Consider the following 26,054-nt stretch of genomic DNA (forward strand, 5'->3'; position numbering starts at 1 on the left):
TAAACAACTAATAACTTCTTGGATTAAAAATACTTAATTTTAGCAAAGATTATTCATTCTGGATTATGATTTATAACTAATTTACCAAACAATCCCTTGTATGGTGAAGCCTTGCGAGTAGATACACTAATCCAACACCGAAAACTTTTTGATTTTCCAAATGTAAATATTGTTCAATGGCTTCTTCACCATGGACAGGCATTCCATTCTACCACTATGTTTGATGACGAAAAGTTCTGACCCGAATATGCAACAGTCATCAATGAGATATCCCATAGAAACATCGTTGAAAACGTCGAAGGAGAGCTACTGGGGCACCCTCCATTCGGTCTTTGACCGATAAAAATGGTGTATAGTTCCATCTGCATAGGATTTGCAAGTACAGTTTACGTAAAAATGTTAAATTCATCATATATGCGTGCGATTGTGCATAAAGTTTTACCTTAAATGGTCAAGTATTTGTCACGGAGCTGATCCAGCTCCAAGAATGAGAACTGTGCATTAACTTCCCAACCAAACGGTAAAGATGTCGTATCAGCGACTTTTAAATAAAGCGAGATGTGATCGTTCCTGTTGTTATATTTGATGACGAAAACTTCTGACCCAGATATGCAACAGTCATCAACGAGATATCCCATAAAAATATCGTTGAAAACGTCGAGGGAGAGCAACCGAGACACACCCCATTCGGCCTTCGACTCATGGTAACGCCTTATAGTTCCATCTGCATTGGGTTTGCAAATACGATTTACGTAAAAATGTTCATTCATCATATATGCATGCAATTGTGAATGAGTCAAATATTTATCACGGAGCTGATCCAACACCAAGAATGAGAAGTGTGCATTAACTTCCCAACCAAAGGGTAAAGATATCGTATCAACGACTGATCCTTCCTATCATTTTTCGGGTTTCCCTTCGGGTAGAAACAAATGTTCCTGTAACAAACACGACATTCATGTTCGATTCTAATAAATGCTACTCATTCTGGATCGAAAATGTTCAGATAATTAGAAGTTTCCCAATTAAATTTTTGAAGCCACGTACCAGAAGACTTCCTGATGCCATACAAACCCAGAACAAATTGTCACAAGCCTCAAGAGTAGGCACACTAAAAAAATATGGTTTCGAGACTCAGAAGCATCAGAGCACAACAGAAAACAACAATAAAAAATCATACCATGATTAAATAATCTGTCGCGAGTGAAAAGTATATTTAAGATTACCATCCAAGCAATTGTATAGAGTAAAAGATTAATAACTTTACATTTACTGTAGTTTTTTTATTCCTATATTATTTTCTATATAATCATTTCACTGTTACAGAGATTATTGATTTAAGCAAGTTTAATTCTAATTTGTAACTATTAACATTCCATTGTTACGAAAACCTTAACAAGTTTTAACTTACTTACTAAATCATTACTACAAAATTAAGTTGTTTTGTAATTTCTATTTTCGGTATAAAATTATGTATACCTATTCAAACCATATCATACACCATTAATACCACCGACATCTTATTCAAAGACTTGCTTAATACATGCAGGTTGCACGTATTTATACATGCATGAGAGCTGAAGCTGACAGACGTTACAGCAACCTTTCTAACTGCTATCATCTTTAACTGCTAACAGACTAACTGCTAATAGACTTACAACGGTACAACGGTTTTGACTATATTACAACTGCTTTGACTATATTAACTCTAACAAAAGATATATTTTCTATCCTTATATGGAAATTTTAGTAACATTTTAAAGTGGTTAGTTTTTTTTTTAAGAAAAGTTGAATTTTGGAACTTTAAAACCATTTACCCTTGTTAGAAACCCTTTGAAATTATTTGGAAAAAAAATTTTCACTTGCAAAATGAAACTTAGCTTCAAGAGGAGATTGAGGTGATGTAATGAAAGATGTCACAAATCTATTCAATATTATCCGACATTGCTATGGTGAGCAAGAGCTCAGAGGAAGAACCGGTAAAAGAGTTAGATGGGTGGTGTGTGTTGGGGGGGGGGGGGCAACAGGACCACTTTTGGCGGTGGATTCAAATAAAAGTGGCCCTTCATGCTTGAATTCAAGGCAGGGACTAGAGTTACATCGGAGAAGAAAAAATAAAGATGGGAAAGTAAAATGAGAAAGTGAAATAAAGAAGAAATAAAAGGATTTTTTAAGGGGAAATTATTAATTCATTACATAAATGGATCATACAATTCGAAAGAAAAGAAAACATTTATAGTTAGCTATTAAGGACAAACATCATCAATACATTAAAGGTTTCATTTTAAACATTAATAGAACATTACATATGTTGACAATTGATTTTGTCAAAACTCAAATACAACAAATTTGGAGTAATTGCAAGAAATTATCATAATAAGGAAATTAGCCTCAAATAGTCTAAAGTGGCAGGCAAAATCAACAAAAGAAATGAGCATCCATCATCAAATTAGAGAGGATAGCGAGAAAACCCCTAAAATCACTTACAAAAGCAAAATTAAAAAACTTGTACAAGATCAAACAGAAACTTTCAAAAGTAAAGACCTATTAAATAATAGAAAACAAACCTGGAAACATATAAACTTTAAAAGACAACACGAATCCAAATCAACTCATGAAATCATTTATTATTTCAAAACAAAAACAAATTAAGAAGTCAATAAGAACTAATAATTGAGTATCTGCAGTCAACATATTTTTCAAGAGAAACTACCTGTAGTCAATGAAGGCTCAACAACGACACCATAATTTATCCATTACAACTTGGATTGACAACGAAAATGTCCACTCACAAAATAGATTTACAAACCAAAAAGAGATAAAGCATATGGGGTGAATAAGGAGCTCACAGAAGGCCCATGGGCTGAATAAGTAGCTTACAAATTAAATCTGCAAACTAAAAAAAGAAAAGGCAATCGAGGTAAAGGGGAGCTCACAAAATAGATCTCATAAAATAGATCTGCAAACTCAAAAGAAAAAAACAATTGGGGTGAAAGAGAGCTCACAAAATAGATCTGTAGACTGAAATGAGAAAAGACAATTGGAGTGAAAGAGAGCTCACAAAATAGATCTACAAACTGAAAAAAAAAAAAAGATAATTGAGGTGAAGGAGAGCTCACAAAAAGAAAGAGAGAATCTGTGATAGGGAGAAAAAGGCAGACGGGAGCCAGCCCGAAGGCTAACTCCGCCGCGAAGTAAAACAAGAAAAAGGAAGCAAACGACTTGAAGAAGGGAAAAAAACTTTTAGGGTTTTTAGGAATAGAAGGAAAATTGAATTAATAAAGAACTCTAGAAACCCATTAGTGGATTCACATGTCAAAAGGAAAGGAGGAAGAAAAGGGGAATTTCTAGAGCAATCCTTATATATTTTGGTGGTAAATTGCATTCCGTCCTATTTTTATTGTTTCCGTACAAAATTATTTTTTTATATAATTAACATTTTTAATGCTTGTTTCACTGAAAATGGCTTCCGGAAAATAATTTTTGGAAAATGACTTACTTTCTTGGAAAAGTTAGTATTTTCTGGTGTTTAGATAAATCAATGTAAAATATTTTCTATTATTTGACAGATATCTTAAAAATATTTCATAAAAACTGTTTTCATTGAAACAAATATACATTTGAGATTTTCTTATTTTTCATTGTTTAATTGAGTTTATTTTATATCTATAAATGTTTCTTTTACATTGTTTTTGCATATATTAAAAATATTTTCTTAATTTCAGATTCATTATAACGTTATTTTTTAGTTACATGACTACAAGTGAGTATTTTTTATTTACAAATGTGACATCAACAAAATTGGCAAAAAAAAAGTTCAACAATGTCAACAATTGGACTTGATTTTTAAATATAAAAAATAGAGAGACTAAATTTTTGAAAATAAAAATATAGAGATTGCAAATTTGTGAAGAGTACATAGACTTCTAACATATTTTAACTTTTATACTACAAAAAATTTAAATATTAAAATATTAATATTGCATATTTTCAGTAATATTTGAAGAATATTATTTAAATTTATCATTAAAATAAAATTAAAATATTAAATAAATTATTAAAATAATAAATTATATTAATTATATTAATAATTTATTATATGACTAAATATAAATAATTAAATATGTATATTTAATAATATTGAAAAATATAATATTTTATATTAATATTTAAATTTAAATATTTTTAAAAATAAAAATGAAATTTATTATCATTATAATAATATTAAGCTTGGTTTAAAAAAATAAAATTAACTGTAAAGAGCTCTTTTCTATAAAATGACTTACCTTATAAGAAAAAAAAATTATTTTACGTTGACCTGTAAGTTATTTTTTTGTTGATCAATATGTTTTATGTAAAATAAATACAGGAAAATGTAAAAAATATTTTACATATAACTTTTACATGTAAACGAGTATCAATATCTTCTCAATGTATAATTGAAATATCTATTTTACACTTGTTTCAATAATATCATTTATCAAATTTAATATATATTTTTTATTTTAAAAATGTTATGTTCAAATCAAATTCAAGATTCATATGGACAATTTATAGGATTATCGGATGGGGAAATTAATTTATAAAATCTTTCACCTTTTACTATTTGCTTCTATGGTTTTCAATATTTTAAATTTACCCATATAATCCTTACAAATATAAGATTTTCAATGATTAAATTTTTCACAATTTTATTTTACAACATTAGTTCTATAATTTTAAAAAAATTTAATTTTTTTTGTTTTATAATTTACATGAATATAAATACAAACATAATGACTTGTTTTAAATTTAAAACTTACAATTAAATAAAAGAATTAGTATTTAGTACATTGATATTATATTTTATTTATTCCATAAAAAATTTTAAAAAATTAGCTTGTCTCTTTTAAATAAAAGAATACAGGTTTTCTCCATCAATACCTCCTATAATGCCCTATTCGTGAGGGACAATTGGATTACAAACAATTTATTTTCATCAAGCTCTTCTCATTCTGCCTAATCTAGATGACCTTTTTCAAGCCGGTCTGAACTAGAATTCTCATCATCCGAACTTGCCACAAATTGAAATTTATGACACTATCGAACTTCTTAATGTCAAACCTTGTTGTTGTCGTCTCTAAATGAGATGATCTACGAAAATTAAACTAGCTTTGATGCCACTTGTTGGGGATCGGAACTCCTCAAAAGAAGATAAAAAACCACGGGTAAAGATAATTTTACTATAATGGCAAAAGAACGAAGAGTATAAAAGGTGAAGATAAAAACTAAATCTCAAAACCTGAAAACAAAGAACCTGAAAATGTAATACAAAATTCTCCAAAAGTGTTATGAGTTCTAATCTTTAATAGGTGTATTTTTTAAGGTTGTAGAAAAACCTATTTATAGGCTAAATTCGTAGGTCAAATAATAAAAAAATAATCTAAACTAATCAAAATTCTACTAAAATAAATAAACAGAGTTTAACTAAGAGATTTATCTCTCAAATTTGACTGAAATATGAGTCATACTCAACAGTAAGTAATATCTTATTATAAAATACTTTAATTGTTTTATATTTCATAAGATAAAAATATATTATTAAATAAAAGTAATTGATCATGCATTTCAAATAATAATTATTTATATTAATTAAATAAAACAAATAAATATAATTTTGTTATTTAAATTTCTTTTTTGTATTCTTCATATCTGTTTTACCGTTCATGTTCAGGGTTTGTAGTTGCTCCTCTCAACAATGTTATTTCTAATGTTTGAACCAATATCTTCCTTGAAAATACAATGTGCCTTACCATTACATCCAACCCTTATTAACATTTTATTTAAACAAATACGAAAAAACAGTGAAATAAAATATTCATCTAAAAGACATTCCGATTTTGCAAATTCTCAAAAGGTTAATAAATTTACTTTACATTTATTGTAGTTTTTCATTCTTCTATTAATTTCAATATAATCATTTCACTGTTACACAGATTATACTATTATATTGTGAATATTAATTCAATTAAATTTAATTTTAATTTACAATTACTAATTATTGATATACAATATCAACAGATGTGGAGATGAAGAGAAGAGAATTTTAGTAAAGAAATGGAAAAGATAATAAAAAATAAGATGGTTGGAATGTCGTCTCCACAAAAAGAATCATTAAAATTTTATTATATAAAAAAATTAATTCCAAATCAAATTATTTTTATTATAATTATATAACATGTTACGAAAATCTTAATAAGTTTAACATTTGCCAAACCATTACTACAAAATTATTGTTTTGTATTTTCTATTTTTAGTATAAAATTACGTACAACTATTCAAATCATATCATACACCATTAATGCCACCGAAATTGATATATTTTTATATCCTTATATGAAATTTTTTAAAACTAAACTGCTCAATTTAAACTTTTAGTAAATAAATTTTAGAATTATAAATAAATTTTGATTTAATGTGTAATTGTATATATAAATTTTAATTTGGTGCAATTATATATATGAAACTCTAATTATGATTCAAATATATACTTGAAACTTTAATTTTTATTTAATTATACACATTTAAAAATAAATACATCAATTTATTTTTATATTGGATAAATATAATTATATATTTATGTATGCAATATATAAACATAAAATTATGTTATATCAACAATTGTGTTAATAATTTATAAGAACAGGATCAAATTAAAATTTTATTTACAAAATTGCATAAAATCAAAGTTCATATATATAATTACACATTAAACTGTAGTTCATATATAGTTTTTTGTATTTATTTTTTTAAATAAACACACAAAAAATTATTAATTTACGTTAAACTTGGTGGAAAAAACTTTCTTGGAGAAGAGGAAACCACGTGCAAAATGAAACTTAGCTTCAAGAGGAGATTGAGGCGATGCTATGAATGATGTCACAAACTTATCTAATGTTGTCCGACATTGCTATGGTGACCAAGAGCTCAAAAGGAGAGCCAATAGAAGAGTAGATGGGGGGAGAGCCAGGGACGAAGTCAGAAAATATTTTTAGAGAGTCAGAAATTGAATTGTAATTTTTATAATAGTAACAAAATAATTTCACCATTTTAATAGTTTATATTTTTATCATTTTTAAAGAATTAAATCAAAACTTTGTGGAGGGCTAAAGTACAACTTTAGCTTTACTGACCATTTTAGGGGGGGGCAAGGCCCTGCCAGACTCCCTAGTTATACCGCTGGCAAGAGGACCACTTTGGTACTGGATTCAAACAAAAGTGGCCCTTAATGCTGGAATTCAAGGCGGGGACTAGGTTACATCAGAGAGTAAAATGAGAAAGAGAAATAAAGAAGGAATAAAATGATTTATTTTAAAGAAAAATTTTATTAATTTATTTCATGAACAGATCATATAATTCAGGAAGATAATAACAAACATTCATCATTGGGACTTAAGGACTAATACCATCAATTGGCTTTGTTATAATTCAAGCACAACAAAATTGGAGTAATTGCAAGCAATTATCACTATAGGAAAATCAATGCTGAATAGTCCAAAGCGGTAGACAAAATCAACAAAAGAATCTAAGTATCAATCAAATTGAAGAGGATGGAAAGAAAATCCCCTAAAATCATTTGCAAAAGTAAGCAAGATTAAAAAAATTATACAAGATAGGACACTAACCTTCAACAATGAAGACTTATTAAACAATAGAAAACAAATAAGAAAATATATAAACCTTGAAAGACAACACGGATTCAAATCAACTTATGAAATCATTTATTATTTCAAAACAGAAACAAATTAAAAAATCGACGAAGAGCCACTATTCGAGTATCTACAATCATTTATGGGAGGGAGAAAAACGCAAATGATAGCCAGCCCGAAGGCTGACTCCACCGCCAAGCAAAACAAGAAAAAAGAAGCAAGAACTAAAAGAAATTTTAGGGTTTTTAGGAATATAAGGAAAATTGAATTAATAAAGAAGTCTAGAAACCCATTAGGGGTTCACATGTCAAAGAGAAAGAAGAAGAAAAGGGGAATTTCTAGAGCAGTCCTTGTATATTTTGGTGGTAAATTGCATTTCAGCCTGTTTTTATTGTTTATTTTTATAATTTCTGTACAAAATTATCTTTTTATGTAATTAATATTTTTATATCTTATTAATAAAATAATTATCAATATCTTCTCGATGTATAAATTAAATATATATTTTACATTTGTTTCAACAACATCATTTCTCAATTTTAATATTTTTAAATATTATGTTGAAATCTAATTCAAGATTCATATGGACAATTTATTGGATTATCGGATGGGGAAATTACATTATAAACTCTTCCACCTTTTACCATTTGCTTATATGGTTTTCGATATTTTAAATTTACCCTTATAATCCTTAGAAATATAAAATTTTCAATGATTAAAACTTTCACAATTTTATTTTACAACATTAGTTCAATAATTTTAAAAATTTTATTTTTTTTCATAATTTACATTAATATAAATACGAACATAACAACTTGTTTTAAATTTAAAACTTATAATTAAATAAAAGAATTAGTATTTAGTACATTGATAGTATATTTTATTTATTCCATAAAAAGCTTTAGAAAATTAACATGTCTCTTTTAATTTTTTTATTTTATTTTTTAATATTTTACTCTACAATTATAGAACATTTGTTAATCCCATTTATAGGACACTTGTCATCTAACTTCCTCGATTCAGATTATACTTCATGGATTATAATCTATAAATAATTTACCAAACAATCCCTTGTACGGTGAAGCCTTGCCAGTAGATACACTAACCCAATGTTGAAAACTTTTTTATTTTCCAAATGTAAACATTGTTCAACGCAGGTGGGAAGCTTGAAATTTTTTTTGATGGAATTAAATTATATATTTTTATGATAGTAAAAATACAATTTCATCATTTTAATAGCCTATATTTTTATAATTTTTAAATAGTTAAATCAATTTTTTTATTATTTGGGCACCAAAGTATAATTTTACTATTACTATTTTAAAATTTTATAAATTATAAAGAATTTAAATTATAAAAATTACCATTTTAGGGGACCATATCCCCCTAGATCTCTACTATGCTCCGCCACTTATTCAATGGCTTCTTCACTATGGACAGGCATTCCATTCTACCGCTATGTTTGATGACGAAAATTTCTGCCCCGAATATGCAACTGTCATCAACGAGATATCCCATAGAAACATCGTTGGAAACGTCGAGGGACAGCAACCGGGACACGCCCCATTCAGTCTTTGACTGATGAAAACGCCGTATACTTCCATCTGCATAGGTTTTGCAAGTACAATTTTACGTAAAAATGTTCATTCATCATATATGCATGCAATTGTGCACAGTCTTTTACCTTGAATGGTCAAGTTTTTGTCACGGAGTTGATTATGGTTTGGGTTGAGTAAGATTCAATTTAGACTGGGATAAAATTTTTGGCTTGTTTTTTAGGTTTAGGTTTGACTCAATCCAAAAAATGGGCTTAAGATTTTACTCAAGCTCTACTCTAGCAAAAAATGTTAAAACCTGAGCTTGACTCGACCATATTAATTCTTGTATGTAAAAATAAAGTTAAAAAATATAATACATTAAATACATTAGAAATATTAAAATAAATATTTCCCAACAAATTAAAAATAAATTTAAAAAATCTTTATACTTAAATAATCCTAAGATAGATGCAACTTAACAAGAAAATGTCTCTAAAATAGTATCAAAATTAACAATAAAATAAGAGTTATACAATATACGAACAATAACAACAAAATAATATTAATATAATAACGAAATGATAGCAAAACAATGACAAAACAACAGCAGTTTTGTTTTGTAACTTCGAATTAGGTCAAGGCTAGGCCAGAAAAACTTAGTCAAAGCCCAACACATTTAGAAAACAAACTTTATTTTTTGTTCAAATCCCTTTTTTTGAGCTTATATTTTTATTCAAATTCTTTCATTTTTCGAAACTGGTGAACCCTTGATCAGGTCTATCCAACACCAATAATGAGAAATGTGCGTTAACTTTCCAAACAAAGGCTAAAAATGTTGCATCAACAATTTTAAATAAAGCGAGATGTGGTCGTTCTCATCGTTTTTCCATTTGCCCTTCAAGTAGAAACACAAGTGCCTATAATGGACACGGCATTCATGTTCAATTCTAACATATGCTACTATTCTCAATCGAAAATGTTTAGATAATTGGTTAAACCAGCCATTTACAATCCCCGATTTCGAAATCTCCAGATTCATATTTTTCGGTTCTGGTGTCACACAATAAAGAATAAGACTCTATCTCAAGTAGGAAGTCTATCGGCCGAAGATCCCTCGTCGACTTTATAGTATTATTATAATGTTAAATTTTTTTCTAATAAAAACTATAATTCATATAAACCAATGTAGTAAATATAAAAAATTAGATTAGATTAATTACCACTTATTAAATAAATTAAGACTTAACTTAATAAGTAATATCTTATTATAAAATATTTTAATGATTTTATATTTCATAAAATAAAAATATATTATTAAATAAAAGTAATTGATCATGTATTTTAAATAATAATTATTTATATTAATTAAATAAAATAAAAATATATATCTAATTTATTTAAAAAGAAACTAGTTTATATAAATACGTAAAATTTAATTATTGAAATTTTATTTACTACCTATTTTTTTATAAAATAATTATTAAAATAAATAATAAATAATTACATCAATATTAAAATTAAATAAAAACATTATGATACATATTATTATTTAGATTAAATTATGGTATTAGTCCTTGTACTTTACAAAAGTTGTAGATTTAGTCATTGTACTTTTATTTGATCAAATTTAATCCTTGTACCTTTTGAATTGTTCAATTTTAGCCTCTATACTTTTCAAATTTTGGAATTTAATCCTAACCTATACAATAACAGTTAATTTTTTTGGTTAAATTGAATTATTAGTCATGTGCTATGCATACAGTTGTAGATTTAGCTCATTTTCTCCAATTAGATCATTCTAAGTCCCCATACTTTTCAAATTTTGAAATTTTAATATTGATGTAAATGACAATTATTAACCCATTAATTGGAATTTTTGTGAGTAATTTATGAAAATAATAAGCTGACACGACATTACGCATATTATAATATGTTTGACGCATTAGATTTTGAAAATAGCATAATGTTACTTGATGAATTTAACAATTCTTGTCTGATTGAAAATTTAAAATTTAGAAAGTACAGGGACTAAAAATGACAAAATAAAAGTACAATAATCAAATCTACAATTTTTGCAAGGTATAGGAACTAATAGTAAAATTTAATCTATTATTTAAGCTTATTTTTCGATTTTTGTTCTCAAGTCTAACTTGAGCTCGATTAAGATCATTCTTATTCGAGCTCGAACTTGTTCATACTTAATCTCTTCTTATAGATAAAAATATAATATAATAAAATAAAAAGCTTGATTAGGTTCGCAACTCGTTCTAATTAAGTACTAGGGAATTTAAATTCAACTCAATTAATAATTCGAGCTGCTAGAGCTCGGTTCAATAATCATGAAATTAAATTACACCTTGGTTGAGTTTAACTCAAATAATTTAGTAGCAGTGGCAAAGCCAAGGGCCTTGTAGGAGCCCCGACTCCCGTAAAATGAAAAAATTTTCATTTAAGTCCCTTTATGATTTATAAAATTTTAAATTAGTAATGGTAAAATTACACTTTATCCCCCTAAATGATAAAAAAAATATTTAATCATTTAAAAAATTATAAAAATATAACTTATTAAAATGATGAAATTACACTTTTAGTATTTATATCCCATTTACATCCTAGGTCCTCACCTTCCAATGTAATAAAAAATGGTTTATTCAAGAAAAAAAAGAGACGACCGGAAATAACAGTTTTGGTTGGACCCGATTTGGCCCATACTGAAACCCATTAATCCGATTTGGCCCATATTGAAACCCATTAATCTATCTTACTATAAAATAAGATAAACATGAAAAAAAAACCCATCAAATTCCCAAGGAAAACGAAAATACAAGGTACGTAATTTTTTTTTTTAATTATCCGCCATTTTTGGACCCTTTCAACAATTATACCTAATTTCAGTTCCTTCAGGACAAGAAGATGAATTTTTATTTTGCCAAATTCTATATTTTCTTTTTGTTAATTCAAAGCGTTGATTTTTTTTAATGATCGATTCGTTTGATTGCTGAATTTTTGGTATTTGATATTTGGCTAGGTTTGTTTTTGGGTTTTATTATTCGATCAATGTCGGGGGAATTGCAGTTAGAGCCAGCAGGTGCGCGAAACCCTAGTGATTCTGATCCTCTTTTAGGAAACCAGATCGATTCGCCGTCGCCGGCGAGTTCGAGTGAGATTCGGAGTGAAGATATCGAGAATGGTTCGGCTCCTTGTTGCCGCATTTGCCTCGAGTGCGATGGTGAAGAAGGTAAAATTTTTTTCCTTCTTTCCTTTGATTTTTCTTTTTGTTTGTAATTATCGATCTTAAGTTTTTAGCTTAAGTTTGTGAACTATGAATATGATGATATTAAATTAATTTTAAGGTGTAATCAGGGTAGGAAACCAATTCGGAGATTCATATTTTGGCAACATATTTCGTGTTGAGTTTTGGCATACTGTTGAATTTAAAAATTTTATGTTATATACAAAACTTGACCTATGTGTTTTTGTTTTGTTTTTGCAGATGATGAATTGATATCTCCATGTATGTGCAAAGGCACCCAACAATTTGTTCATCGTGCTTGCCTTGATCATTGGCGTTCGGTAAAGGTAAATAAACCTGGTTTATTCAACCTGAATTTGAAGGCTAAGTTCTAGAGTTTCGTATGGAATTTATGTTTTGGTACTTAGTAATTGATCTAATGTGATCTTCCTTTTGTTTTGATAGGAAGGGTTTGCTTTCTCCCATTGCACGACTTGCAAGGCTCAGTTTCACCTTCGAGTTGAATTGTTTGAGGACAACTCTTGGCGTAAAATAAAGTTCAGACTTTTTGTTGCAAGAGATGTCTTTCTCGTATTCTTGGCCGTACAAACTGTAAGTTTTCTTACTCTTCTATATGTGCGTTCAACTGGCTAATATGATTGTTACATACCTTTTAATTAACAACCTCTTATTCTTTGCATTCATCTGTTGTTGCTAACTTTGATATGTCTGTATGGTGATTACTTGTTGGGTTAAGTTTGCACCTACTCGTAGAAGAAATTGCAGCCTTTTATGGATTTGAGTTTGATCTATTTTTTATGGTTGGATCCATGAAGCCTCATCTCAGCACAAGTGTGTGGATGCTTTAGAACTATTCCATATCTTTTTGCTGATACATTCATTGTAAAAGAGAACTTTGTCAAAATTCCTAACCCAAGTACGGTTCTAAGAAAAGGAATTGAACCGCCTATTTTGAGCAAGGAGAACAGGCCATTCAGCAGGGGGATTCTGAAATAGTAGAGGCTTGGTTTGATCAAGCCACTGAGTATTGGAAACCAGCTATAGTGCTTACTCCTGGTAATTAAATTGAAGCGCAGAATTGGCTAAAGATCACGTGGCGTTTCAAATAAGAACAAGGGCTCTCTGATTATTTTTTATTATTATTTTATGATTCGAAATTCAAATTAGAAAATTCTATTCCTATAAATTCTATTCTTATTCTATTAAATTTCTATTAAATCCATTTAATATTTCTGTTGCCTTCCTATTTATGGAAAAAAGAAGGGAAAATTTTATTCCAATGAGGGCTGTGGCAGGGTGGAAGAGGCTGATATAAGGATCTTTCTTATCCAAGTCTTTTTTCATGCTTAATTAGAAGATTGAGGACCAAAACAAAGCTGATTGATTCATTTTCAATTGCCTTGAGATGGTTATCTTATGATGTATTTATCTGTTCTTCAGGTCATTGCTACAATGGGAGGCTTTGCATATGTCATGGATAAAGATGGGGCTTTTCGGAAATCATTCAGTGATGGTTGGGATCGTATACTGTCAAACCATCCTATACCATTTTATTATTGCATAGGTAAGTTTCCCTGATTTTTTGCTCGCCTTTTTCTATTGTATACTGCAGGTACCTCATCTAAACATTCCTTTGTGCATTGATAGTGTTTAATGCATGAGTTAGCAGCATATGCCAATTTCTGTTGTAGCAAGATGATAAACTCACCCATTTTTTCCATGTTTCTTAGGGGTGCTTGCCTTCTTTGTGTTGCTTGGATTTTTCGGGCTCATATTGCATTGCTCCTCTCTCAATAGCAATGACCCACGAATGGCTGGATGCCAGAATTGCTGTTATGGGTGGGGTATATTGGATTGCTTTCCTGCATCTATGGAAGCATGCTTTGCACTTGTGGTCGTTTTCGTTGTAATCTTTGCCATTCTGGGGATAGCTTATGGTTTCCTTGCTGCCACAATGGCAATTCAGCGGATCTGGCAGAAACACTACCACATTCTTACTAAGAGGGAGCTTACTAAGGTAAATATCGAGAAACACTAGCCTTATAATTATTTCTTTGGGCCAATCATGCCACTGGTTCAGTGGCAAACTTGTGTGTGTTTCAAGTTGATTGGCATGAGGTTCAGGGTTTGATCCCTATGTTTGTAAACCCTTTTTCCCTTTCACCACTGTAATGTAATTGTTCACTTGTATGAAAAATAATAATTATTTCTTTGGTCCTATTATTACTTATTAAATCTCTCACATTTGTCTTTCACAGGAGTACATTGTTGAAGACCTTCACGGCTCTTATACCCCACCTAAACTTGATCCGGAACACGAAGAACGCTTGAAAATGATGAAGCTTTTGTAGTTAAATGAAGTGAAGGAGGTGGTGAGGAAAGCCATAAGAGGTATTTGAGTCTTTCCAAATTATTCAGAATACAAAAAGATAAAATTTGGTCGGTTCCTTGGCCATTTTTGTCAAAAAGAGTTGAGAAGGAGGGGGAGGGGGGAGAGTAATGTCCTTTTTTGTCCCTAAATCTCACTTTGAAGTCTTTACATCGGTATTGCTGACAGTGAACAAGGTAACCAGCCGTGCTGGGGTGGCGGGGGTGCATAATAATCTGTGCAGTTATATATATGTATCTTCTTTCTTGATGTTTTGTCTAAATAACAAACCATACTTTGCCTATGAAAACCGTTGAGTAGGTAAATTGTCCTTATCTCCACATTGTTCTACCAAATATACTTTTGCCTATTAAGATTTTATAAAAATCATTACTTCAAAACATTGTTCCAAATTCAGAATTTAAAATAAATAATTCATACAGGATTCTTCAGAAAGTGATGTATAATAGATCTGAGTTGAAACCCTAACGTACCTTCCATTCTCATTCTATTATCTTTATAAAAAAAATTTTGATTGATACTTTTGGAATTTGGATGGTTAATTCTTTGGTTAAATTATGTTCTACTTTTATTGTAACAAGTTCCTTTGCTAAAAGATTTATGACATCAAATCATGCAAAACAGAGAGATTAGAGATTAAATTCTAAAAGATGTATGACATCAAAATCATGCAAAACAGAGAGATTAAATTCTAAAAGATGTATGATATCAAAATCATTAGTTCATCAACCACCTGAAATAACTTAATAATACAAGGGTAATGTAAATGTGCAATTTTTATTGATTTTTCTTTTAACTACTAACGAATAAATATTACACATTTACAACCTGATTAAGTGCTCCAGGTCAGGATGAGCTCAGCTATTTTTTTTTTTCCCTCTCCTGGATTTTCTATTGTAAAAATAGTCAAAGAAAAATGTAAAAGAAAAAAGGGTTTTACCCAATGCAATGGGGTACTTGACTATGTTGTTGATGTTGCATTTGACCATCACTAACAAAAACAAGATGGTCACCATCTCTAATCACTTCAATACCATCAATTTCAGCTCCTTCTTTGCTCACCACTTTACCACCAATGATCCCAAACTTTTTAGCACCCATCTCAAGCAATTCCTCAAAGTTCCCTGGAAGTGAAACAAGCTTCCCAATGGTTTGTCCCTTTTCTGGACAACTTATTACAACTCTAGCAGAGTTGACAACACAATCCTTCACACCCTTAGGTTTATGTACTGACAGTAGCAAATCTTTCTCCATGTTGTTTGCGGCTGACATTATCCCGAACAGTGAGTTGTGGAAGTTACTTGTCCTACGTCTCCGCCGGGATTGGCTCCATGATCCATCTGTAACATCCGGTGCCACAGGACGGATCACTGGCTCACTTGTAAACCTCCCGAGGTACTGTGTCTCAGCCTTCTCCGGGATTGACATGATAGATTGAGTTTTCATCTCTTTTCTTGATTCAAACATTGTCTTTATTTCTTCGTGTCCTTGTTGCTCAGCTAGCTCCCTGGGTGTCCAACCATGAACATCAGGTTTGTCAATGTCAGCACCTTGATCCACAAGGTACTTGACTATTTCAACGTTGCCTTCACAAACCGCAACATGAAGAGCTGTCGTTCCGTTGTGCCTCGGACGTGTGAGATCGCCACCGTATCGAATGATTTCTTTCAGCAAGTTTAAGTTGTTCTGCTCAGCGGCAGTGCAAGCATAGTGACCTACATCTCCAACATTGATGCTTGCTCCGTTTTCCTTTAGCAGTTTAGCTACTTTATCATGGCCAGCTAACATTGCCTCCCATAATGGTACATTTCCTTCTGAATCTGCATAACATAAAATTAAACAAATCAATTGCATTGTAAATCATGTTCGGGTTAAGATCATAAAAGTATAACAATAATCCTAGTCGTGTTATATTCATATTATTTTCTGTTATAATCATGCTATATAAATCTTTACACATTAATGTATTTGCAATCTTGTTCATGTTATTTTTTTCGTATTGCAGGGTCTAACTTAAAATATGGAAATTTATATATGAGGAAAGATAAAGTGTTATAAACATAAAGACCTGGAGAATACCTTTAACGTTTGGATCTGCACCATAATCCAGTAAGAGAAGAACGCAGTTCTCACTTCCTTTTGATGCAGCTATATGCTAATTTTGCACCAAAAAAAAAAAGAAATAAAAGAAATTGTTATATATACATGTATGTATATATATACATATATAAACAAATTAATAATGACTGAGCAACTCTGGGGTCCTGGCCGAATAAAAAAAAAAAACCTAAAGATTCTGACTAACCAAAGCTGTTCTTCCATTGTTGTCTGATTCATTAGGATCAAGCCCCCTTTTCAATAGCTGATTCAGCAACAAATCATCTCCCCTGAGTGCGGCGAAGCAAAGGTTGAGAGGTAGGTCCATTCTCCCTCGAGCTAGCATGTTCTCGGTCTCAATTAAAACTCCTTCCATAATTGGGTCATTCATGTCTTTCAAATGCTGCCCCAAACAAAGAACTCCAAGACTAAATATGTATAAAGGCTATAAGCCTATTCTCACATTTTCAGTTGATTTTCTTTCTGCATATTTCATCATATTACTGTGTATATCGCGTGGTAACAAGGTTAAAAGGGTTTCAAGGGATTATATTAGTTGGTATGTTGTATGGTTAAGTGCAGCATGTATACCTGAAGGAGATTATTCATGATTATGGTCCCATCTCCAACATTGGCCTGAATGATATTAAGGAATGCGGTCCGGTTTAGACGAAGTAGTTGGCACAATCGTTTTGTACGTACTGTAAAGAGCTGTGGCCTATAACAAAGTACTCCGATCTCACCACAGAGATCACCTGCTTTTGCCTCTCCAACAACCTGAAAATCAGTCCGGATATTAGTTCAGTTAGCGTCCTTTCATGGTTATAGATTGCTAAGGCTGGTGTTTGAGTGTTAGAACTTTGCCTGCTCAGCTCCATTTTTGAGAACCAATAGATCCTGAAAAGCAATACAAAACATTAAGGACCCAAAACATGAACAAGAGTTGCAGAAACTTGAACAAGAAGTAATGTTTTTACCATGGCGCCAGTGACAAGGATGTAGAAATCCGTAGGTGCTTCATTCTGCAGGATGACATCTTCTTTTGGAGGAAAATATTCAGCTTTCATCTCTGAGACCTTAAATCATTTATCGACAAAGATGTAACCTCGGCATGTTTGGACTTGATTTCAATATAAAAGCTTTTAGCAAGTTTTGAGTTGATTACCAGCTGAAACAGCAAGTCATTGGAAACACCGCGGAATAAGTAAACTTTATCCATAAGAGAGTAGAAAAGATAATGCGAAATGCTCGACCGAATGGCTTTAGGAAGCGAATCAATAATCTCTTGCTGCTGCAGTCCCTCGGAATCTGTCCTGAACTTCAAACATAAATGTGCAAGCATCTGATCTTGTAGGCGATGGGGCAACTGGTTTCTCAGAGCAAAACTCGAAGCTGCTTGAATGGTATCCCTCTGAGACATAAACAAAGGGAAGTTGATCAAAAGACTAAATTGAAAACCAGGGCGAGCAGAAGCAGTAGGCAATAAGAAATACACTCACAAATCTTCTAGTTCGGCTTGTTCCATGGACAACCAAGTTCGTCATGTTTCCGATCAAGTATGCTGTCAACCCAAGGTTGAAGAGCATGTAGAAAATGGTAAACACCATCTCCCTAGTATTCACAGGATGCAAATCACCATAGCCAACAGTGGTCAGTGTAGTGATAGACCAGTACATCGATGTCACATATCGTATCCACAAGCTCTGTTTGAGGAAATTGTCTCCAAGTGAGAGTGCGATCCATGTTCTTCCCGGATCATGATATCGTGCAGCTATATAATAATAGAAACATCCAGCACAATGAACTGCAAAAAGTGTAACCTACAAAAACACCAAGAGTTCCATGAATGCTGCATCACAAGAAACAGCAAAACTTTCAGGTAAATTTTCCCATTATGTTCTGTTATACTTACACAAATAAGCTTTGCACATCGAACCCAAAAGTAGTTGTAATTCTTGTCTTTCTCCATTCTGTTGTAATAAAACAATGCCATGTCATAAATATACCGAAAGTCAATTCAAACCAAACCGTTATCACCAGTTGATGAAGGTGAAAACAACTCTTGTACCTGGAAAACAATGCACTAACTCTGCGCAGACGCCAAAGGCGAAGCATATTGAACAAGCCATAGGAACGCAATGGCTTAGGGGAGATTTTCTGAGCGAGTTCAGATGGTATCGTCGATATAATGTCGAAAGCCAGCCACGAACTGCTGTACTTCCAACCGATCTTCTTGTGATCATCGATGAGTAGATAGGTTGTTTTATCAAGGTATGCAACAAAGAATGTGAGGATAATATCCATGGCAAAGAATCCATTAACAACATTATCAGTAATGGAGAGTGGTGATTCAGGTTTCTTAAGGAACCCAAACTCCAATGGTGAAACCCAAGCTGTATAGATGACTAAAATAACCAGAAAAGTCTCCCATACCCTGCATGAATCAATTCAAATGTATCAATTTCAAGCAACATTTGTTCCTTTTTGTGGACTTAGAATTTGCATAAAACCTTTTCAAATCTATTCAAAGTTCCTTGTATCATAAGACAATAGGGTCTACACCAACTCACAAGGTATTGACTGCTTTAGTCATTAGATCTTTACAATTTTATCTCGAAAAAATGCTTCATAGTGTTTTCTAGGACATCTAATCCAAAGCCGGTCTAATACCAAATATCACAGTTCATACCAAGTGCAAGGTATTGCATGCTTCGACCCATTGTTGTATTGAAAAGTAGGGTTTAAAGAAGTCTCTATATTATCATCCTAGAAGAAAGACAAAAGTAGCAAGGAACTGTAAAAGTCTAAAGTCTCTATATACCATGCCCCCACAAGTTTGATATTATTATCATTATTTTTGAAAACAAACAGAAAGTCTATTTTGAATGCAAAAAGACACAGAAAGGCAAAAGCTGATACTATTGGAGAAACAGAAACTTCAAAGTGATCCCATGACAGTCAACCTTTGGATTCTCAAGCCCCCTAATCAAGAACAGCTTTATAGTCTTTGGGTTCAGACTATTCAACAAACACATTGTAACAAGAATAATAAACATATTACTGAATTAAAAAACACAGTCACACACAGTTTTTTCTAATATAAACAAAAAAAAAGGAATAGTTTTAACATGTTGCTTCATAACAATAAAGCTAGATATATTCATCACAGAATTAGCAGAAGAAAGAACAGGGGAACTAAATACTAATAAAAAGATTAAAACAAGGAAAAAAATTGTTATTAGGTAACAGAAATCATATATAAACTAACCCATTAAATTTTAGCTCAATTATATCAATATTCTTAATTGGTATAATATTATTATTGGTGGTGTCTTATCATGAGAAGTTTTAAGATTTATATAAAAAAACAAACACTGGGCTATGAACCGAAGTAAAGAACAAGTTTAACATTAAAGAATACCAAAAAAGGAAAAAATATATATTTTACTTTGTCATTTCGAAAAAACAAAATATCTCACGAGATCCAATGGCGTGGGATTTTCCCCAATACCCACCACCGCCTCATTCATGAGCCTTTGACAATGTTCACAGACAACCCCCAATATGAGGAAAAAGCTTGAGTTAATCTTTTTTTTTTTAGAAAAGCAAAAAAAAGAAAAAAGAACCCAGAGTTGAAAAACAAGAAAAAAAAAAGCTACCCTATTGCTTTATTTCACCTGTAACGACGATCATAAGGAGAAACGATGAATCTCTTGAGCTTGACTCTACGGTTACTTCTTGCTCCAAGCGAAGGGAGTATACCGGTTGATAAACTGTAATGGCTGCTTTCTCTCGATATTTGTTCTATATCTTCTTGCCCACATACTGAAACTCGAAACATTTGGCTCTTTTTCTTTCTTATGATAATACACACACACACACACTCTCTTTCTCTCTCTATTTCTCCCGCCTTCTTTTCCTTCTTTGGCTCTCCATATCTATATATACATGTGTATGTGTGTATGGATGGATGGATGGTGCAAATAGTTCTTTTTTTTTTTCTTCACTTACATGAAAACTCGTTTGGTTTGGTTCGGTTCGTTGTGGTTACAGTTAATTTTTCTTCACTTACAATTTTACCCCTATATAACGGAGATCCTTTTTCTCATTTTTCCCGTTTTGGTCAACGTCTATCTTTGCCGTTTCAATGTTCTTTTCTGACTGTCCATTTTATAGTATAAATAAAATGTCTCGTTAAGCATACATAAATAAAATTTATTTAGTAAAAATAGTTATAATGTTAAAATCTGTTTTTCAATATTTTTTAAATTTAATTTTTTTAATTAAATTTGACAATTAATATTTCAAATAAAATCATATTATTTATTAAAAAATAAAATTTTAACTAAAATATTAATTTTTTAGTGATATTGGTATGACAACCCGCATGGCAATCAATGTATACTTTGTGTTAACATGATAATATTTATCTTATATGTCACTGTTAACAAATAATTTAAAAATTATACAAATATTCATAAAATAAAATTTGAAAAAATTATAAATTATTCATAAATTCAAAATTATTAATATAAAGTACATGTGAATTGCCCTGTTGACTGATATGCTTAAAAATTTAATGCTTTTATTTAGTTTTTTTTTTTTGAAATGTTAGATTTAAGTTCTACTCTTATCAAAAAGTTGAGAGTCAAATTTAACTAAAAAAAGTAAGAATTTTGATTAAAAATATAAACATTAAAAGTTAAATTTAACATTATGCCATAAAATATTATATTAATAGAATCATATAAGTAATTTATTTTCTTTAAATAAAAGAAAATTACCCTAAGCATTTAATAGTATATTGTATTAATAATTTATTTTTTAAAATAAAAGAAAATTACCCCAAGCATTTAATAGTATATTGCATTAATTAGTATCTAAAGTGCATATAGGGTAAGTGGGCACCAAGTAACGTGTAGCCTATATAAGTCACCTTAGAGCCACCGAGATTAGTGTGTGAGTTAAACCTAGCAGCAGAAAATAACATGGTTAAGAGAGAATTTTATGTTTCAGTTTGAAAGGTTTTTCATTCGGGATTTCAATTTTTCTTTCTTTTGATCTCTCCATCTTATATTTTTATCTTATTAATGACATCTCTTTTTACTCATAACTTTTTACCCTCTTTGAATAGTTTTTTCACGTAAAGTTTGTTTGTTCAATTTTTTCAATTTTTTCAATTTTTTCTTTATTTTACTTATTTGTTACTTACACAAATTTATCCCCTACAATTAACAGCTACAATAATTAAATGGATCCTAAATAAATTATGCTTGACATTCTATCTTAATTTTGTTATTTCTTTTAGATGCATTACTATCAATTACTTATCTATATCATTTAATTATAAAATTACCAAAATAAAAAAATTATATATGTTGAAAATAATTTTATAAAAAAAAAGAGAAAATAGTATATACATGGGGATCATATATTCCATTGTCTTGATTTTATTATTCAAACCAAAATATATTTAATTTTTATAAATTTATTAAATATTTTTAATACACAAAGGGTGTAATTTAATAACTTAAAGAAAATGGGTAAATCTCATAATTATAAATCTAACTTTGATTCAATATGTAATTTGATACATGAACTTTAATTCGATATAATTATACATATGAAATTTTGATTGTGGTTCAAATGTATACATTAAACTTTAATTTTGATTCAATCGTGCACATTTAAAGAAATAAATACATCAATTTTTTTATATTGTATAAATATAATTATATCTATATGCAATATATAAACATAAAACTAGATTATATCAATAATTATATTAATAATTTATAAAAATTAAATTAAATTATAATTTTATTTATTAAATTATACAAAATTAAAATATATATAATTATATATTAAATTAAAATTAATGTATAATTTTAAAATTTACTCATAGACGAAAAGAAAGAGAAACTTGTGGGATGTTGATCTCAATTTCAAAGTTCAAACTCACCCACCGTGCGTGACGCCACTTTCCGTGTGTATGTTAGATTGGAACTTTCAAAGGATCACGTGATGGTCACGTGAAAGGAAAATACGAGTAAGCTATGTGGCTCATATTTCTATTTTAAACCGCACAAGTTTTGAGGTTAGAAGATTATGTATTTATCTTATAGATTAAATTAATTTTTATTTTATTTTAGGACTAAATTAGAAATAAATCAATTTAAACTTAAAATTTTCTTTAAAGGAAATTGAACTTTGTACCACTTGGTTCAATAAATGCTAGTCAGTAGTGGAATTAGAAATTCTTTTTTGGAGACTAAAATTAATTTTTTATTTTTATAATAGTAAGATTGTAATTTTATTATTTTAATAATCTATATCTTTAAAATTTCTAAATAATTAAATTAATTTTTTATCATTTTTGGGGTTGAAGTATAATTTTATAATTACTAATTTAAAATTTTATAAATTATAAAAAATCTAAATAGAAAATTTTCATTTTAACTTGACTCCGCCGTTGAATTAGCATTTAGCTACATGGTAAAATTTAAATTCACAATAATTTAAAAGAGAATTTACGTATAATATTTGTACATGATAAGATTTAAATTCGGATCATCGAAATCTTAAAACTTCAATCTTACCAAAAAATTTAGACATAATTGATGATGTAATCAAATATAGTTTTTAGTTGAATGTGTCTTTATCTTTCATTCACCGTCGCCGGAGAGCATAGCCGACACATATAACGATTGTGGGATGCACCCTTAATGACAGAGTGCACAGGGAAAGAGATAGAAACATGTCGCGTTGCTTTCATGCATGATTGCTAAGTGGGTTTCATTTGGCATTAAAAACTTACAAATTTCATCTCAAATTTGGGTTTTATTTGGAATAAATTGAGTGATTGATATTACAATCATAATTTTTTTTTAAATATGACTGGAACTATAATTATTTCCAATTTATTTGTTAATATTAGCAATACATTTTAAATTACATTTATTTATTTATTTTGTTATATTTTCTCTGAATTTAAATGCGAGTCTTAATGATAGGCTATTTGAGAAGTGTCTGTAGCCAATTTTTGGATCCTATCTAGGCGCTTTGATGATTCATTATCCTGAGTCTTTCGATCTCAAAATAGGACTATACTACTCGTTAACCATCTACCTACTTGGCTATACCTCTACTTTTTTTGTGTGAACACACCTCGATCATTAGACCCCATCTAGGCATAACAACATTGTACTGTCTTAATAGAATAGGGCCCACGATATACATCTTTCACTCACCTGCATGTACTCATTGATAGTAACATTCTACAACAATATGTTATGTCGCACTAGTAAACAAGAGAACATCAACTATATATATCAGCCCAGACAATAAAAACTAGATCATTTTGCCTCTCCAACAACCTTATAATATCTTTCTTCATAATTTTCTCTTAAAATCCTCCGCTTGTCCTCTTTTTCCTTTTTCGGCTCTCTACTTTAATAAATAAATTGATCTTTTTGTCAACCACTACTCCCTCCTCTTTAACCCAGCCTTTATTGTACACTATACCAACACATTTAATTAACGAAAATAATTTTAATTACATGTTAATTAAATATATTTATAGTTAAATATACTTTCCCCTTGTGTTTAAACACAAAGGATACTAGTATTCTACCATTAATGTGGACCCCAAAAGTTTCAATTGAAAGTGAAACTGATGTGATTTGCAAGATTAATTATTCAATTCAACTTTGATTATTTAATTAAAATATAAACTACTTTATTTTATTTGACTCATTACATCAGTTCCATTGAATTTTGTGATCATGGTAGATATATAATAGTAACAAATAATTCTTTTTTATTTTATTTTATTATTTTGATCAAAATTAGAATAGTTAATTAAATTGATTAATATATTAATTTAAAATAAAATAAGAACTCATACAATAATTAAATTTTATAATTTTATAATAATTTATTTAATTTAAACTAAATATATTAATTAAATCAAAATTTAATAAATTTAATTAATCCGACCACTAATTCAATTTCAAAAGCATTAAATTTCATTCATATAATGATGCACCAACTTAAATTAAATAATGCCACGTTTTGGCACAGAATCTAATAAAGTTGAAGGTGAATCTTAATATGTGTAGAATGCACTCATTTTTGTCAACGGTTGAAACATCAATGTATACCCTACCATCAACCATATCTTAAAATCACCATGATTATGCTAATGAAGTATTAATTAACCTTAGGATTCAATTTTCATCGAAAAAACAGAAAGCCCTTAGGATTCAATTATTATTAAAAAAATGATTATTTTTATTTAATTCAAAAAATATATTATCTTTGCATGGAATGCCATTGTCATTCCCATATCATGTAAAGGAGAGTGAAATGAATGTTGTAAAGTCTCAACGAACCATGGACGTAGACTTTTGCTTTGCATTAACTACCACCTCGTGCTTGCAATTTGACCCCTTCCATTTTAATTTTGTCTCAATTTGGTAATAGACGCTTGTTTTGAATCTGCCTTGGTTTCCATGTCCCCATCCCCTTCCATTATTACTTTTTTTAAAATAAAAGATTGGTCTAATTTTGTCAAATTTTTTGAGCTACACATGGCAATTTTGCCTTATGTACTTCAAATGTTCACCAATGTTGGAGTGAACTTTTAACGTTTTAATATTTGATGTGGGAAAATTTTAGATTAGGAAAGAGTTTTAACGTAGAAATAAATCTATCAACTTTTAACATAATGTCTTAAATTATTCATAAATATAATTCTTTTTCAATTTATAAATAGAAGAAAAAATACATTTCAACACGCTCGAATTCATGTTTTTTTTTCACTAGCAATAATATTAATATCAATCAAGTTAATACTCAATCAACAATTCTACAAATAGTTACTACAAATAAAGTATACGCAAAAATATAATATAAATGTAAATACATGTCTCAATAATTATAACGTAGAATCAATTCAGTATAAAGCACAACAAAAAAATAAACAAAATCTATACATGACACATGCACGTAATAAAATTAGAAACTCGTATAATTTTTTAATGTTAAAATTTTAAATTGTAATTGAATATATTTTATATTCAATTAAA

The 26,054-nt window shown here is 29.7% G+C and overlaps 2 protein-coding genes and 1 long non-coding RNA gene across 3 annotated transcripts; 1 reads left to right on the forward strand and 2 right to left on the reverse strand.

Moving 5' to 3' along the window:
• Nucleotides 1–3,334, reverse strand: LOC121212577 (uncharacterized). The gene is made up of 3 exons (XR_005907884.1): nucleotides 2,714–3,334; nucleotides 443–724; nucleotides 1–362 (listed from the first exon to the last, which is right to left on the reverse strand). It is a non-coding gene; the product is annotated as an uncharacterized lncRNA (long non-coding RNA).
• Nucleotides 3,335–11,957: 8,623 nt separating this feature from the next.
• On the forward strand, nucleotides 11,958–15,182 carry LOC107938810 (uncharacterized). The gene is made up of 7 exons (XM_041085664.1): nucleotides 11,958–12,054; nucleotides 12,255–12,464; nucleotides 12,720–12,805; nucleotides 12,924–13,070; nucleotides 13,920–14,043; nucleotides 14,210–14,496; nucleotides 14,738–15,182. Exons 1-7 carry the CDS (start codon nucleotides 12,009–12,011, stop codon nucleotides 14,828–14,830), a joined length of 993 nt encoding a protein of 330 aa, XP_040941598.1. The 5' UTR covers nucleotides 11,958–12,008; the 3' UTR covers nucleotides 14,831–15,182.
• Nucleotides 15,183–15,626: 444 nt separating this feature from the next.
• On the reverse strand, nucleotides 15,627–20,980 carry LOC107938808 (potassium channel AKT1). The gene is made up of 11 exons (XM_016872050.2): nucleotides 20,643–20,980; nucleotides 19,034–19,399; nucleotides 18,878–18,935; nucleotides 18,465–18,785; nucleotides 18,131–18,376; nucleotides 17,943–18,041; nucleotides 17,830–17,862; nucleotides 17,557–17,742; nucleotides 17,174–17,368; nucleotides 16,948–17,023; nucleotides 15,627–16,688 (listed from the first exon to the last, which is right to left on the reverse strand). Exons 1-11 carry the CDS (start codon nucleotides 20,804–20,806, stop codon nucleotides 15,805–15,807), a joined length of 2,628 nt encoding a protein of 875 aa, XP_016727539.2. The 5' UTR covers nucleotides 20,807–20,980; the 3' UTR covers nucleotides 15,627–15,804.
• Nucleotides 20,981–26,054: the final 5,074 nt, after the last annotated feature.

Source organism: Gossypium hirsutum, chromosome A13 (assembly GCF_007990345.1).
Source record: "Gossypium hirsutum isolate 1008001.06 chromosome A13, Gossypium_hirsutum_v2.1, whole genome shotgun sequence".
Taxonomy (NCBI): Eukaryota; Viridiplantae; Streptophyta; class Magnoliopsida; order Malvales; family Malvaceae; genus Gossypium; species Gossypium hirsutum.

Coding starts and splice junctions, on each gene's coding strand:
- LOC107938808 (XM_016872050.2), bottom strand. CDS start 20,806: ATGTTTCGAGTTTCAGTATGTGGGCAAGAAGATATAGAACAAATATCG. Junction 18,786..18,877: donor GATGTGCAAAGCTTATTTGT/GTAAGTATAACA, acceptor GTGTTTTTGTAG/GTTACACTTTTTGCAGTTCA. Junction 17,743..17,829: donor TCAAAAATGGAGCTGAGCAG/GCAAAGTTCTAA, acceptor ACTGATTTTCAG/GTTGTTGGAGAGGCAAAAGC.
- LOC107938810 (XM_041085664.1), top strand. CDS start 12,009: ATGAAAAAAAAACCCATCAAATTCCCAAGGAAAACGAAAATACAAG. Junction 13,071..13,919: donor TATTCTTGGCCGTACAAACT/GTAAGTTTTCTT, acceptor TCTGTTCTTCAG/GTCATTGCTACAATGGGAGG. Junction 14,497..14,737: donor CTAAGAGGGAGCTTACTAAG/GTAAATATCGAG, acceptor TGTCTTTCACAG/GAGTACATTGTTGAAGACCT.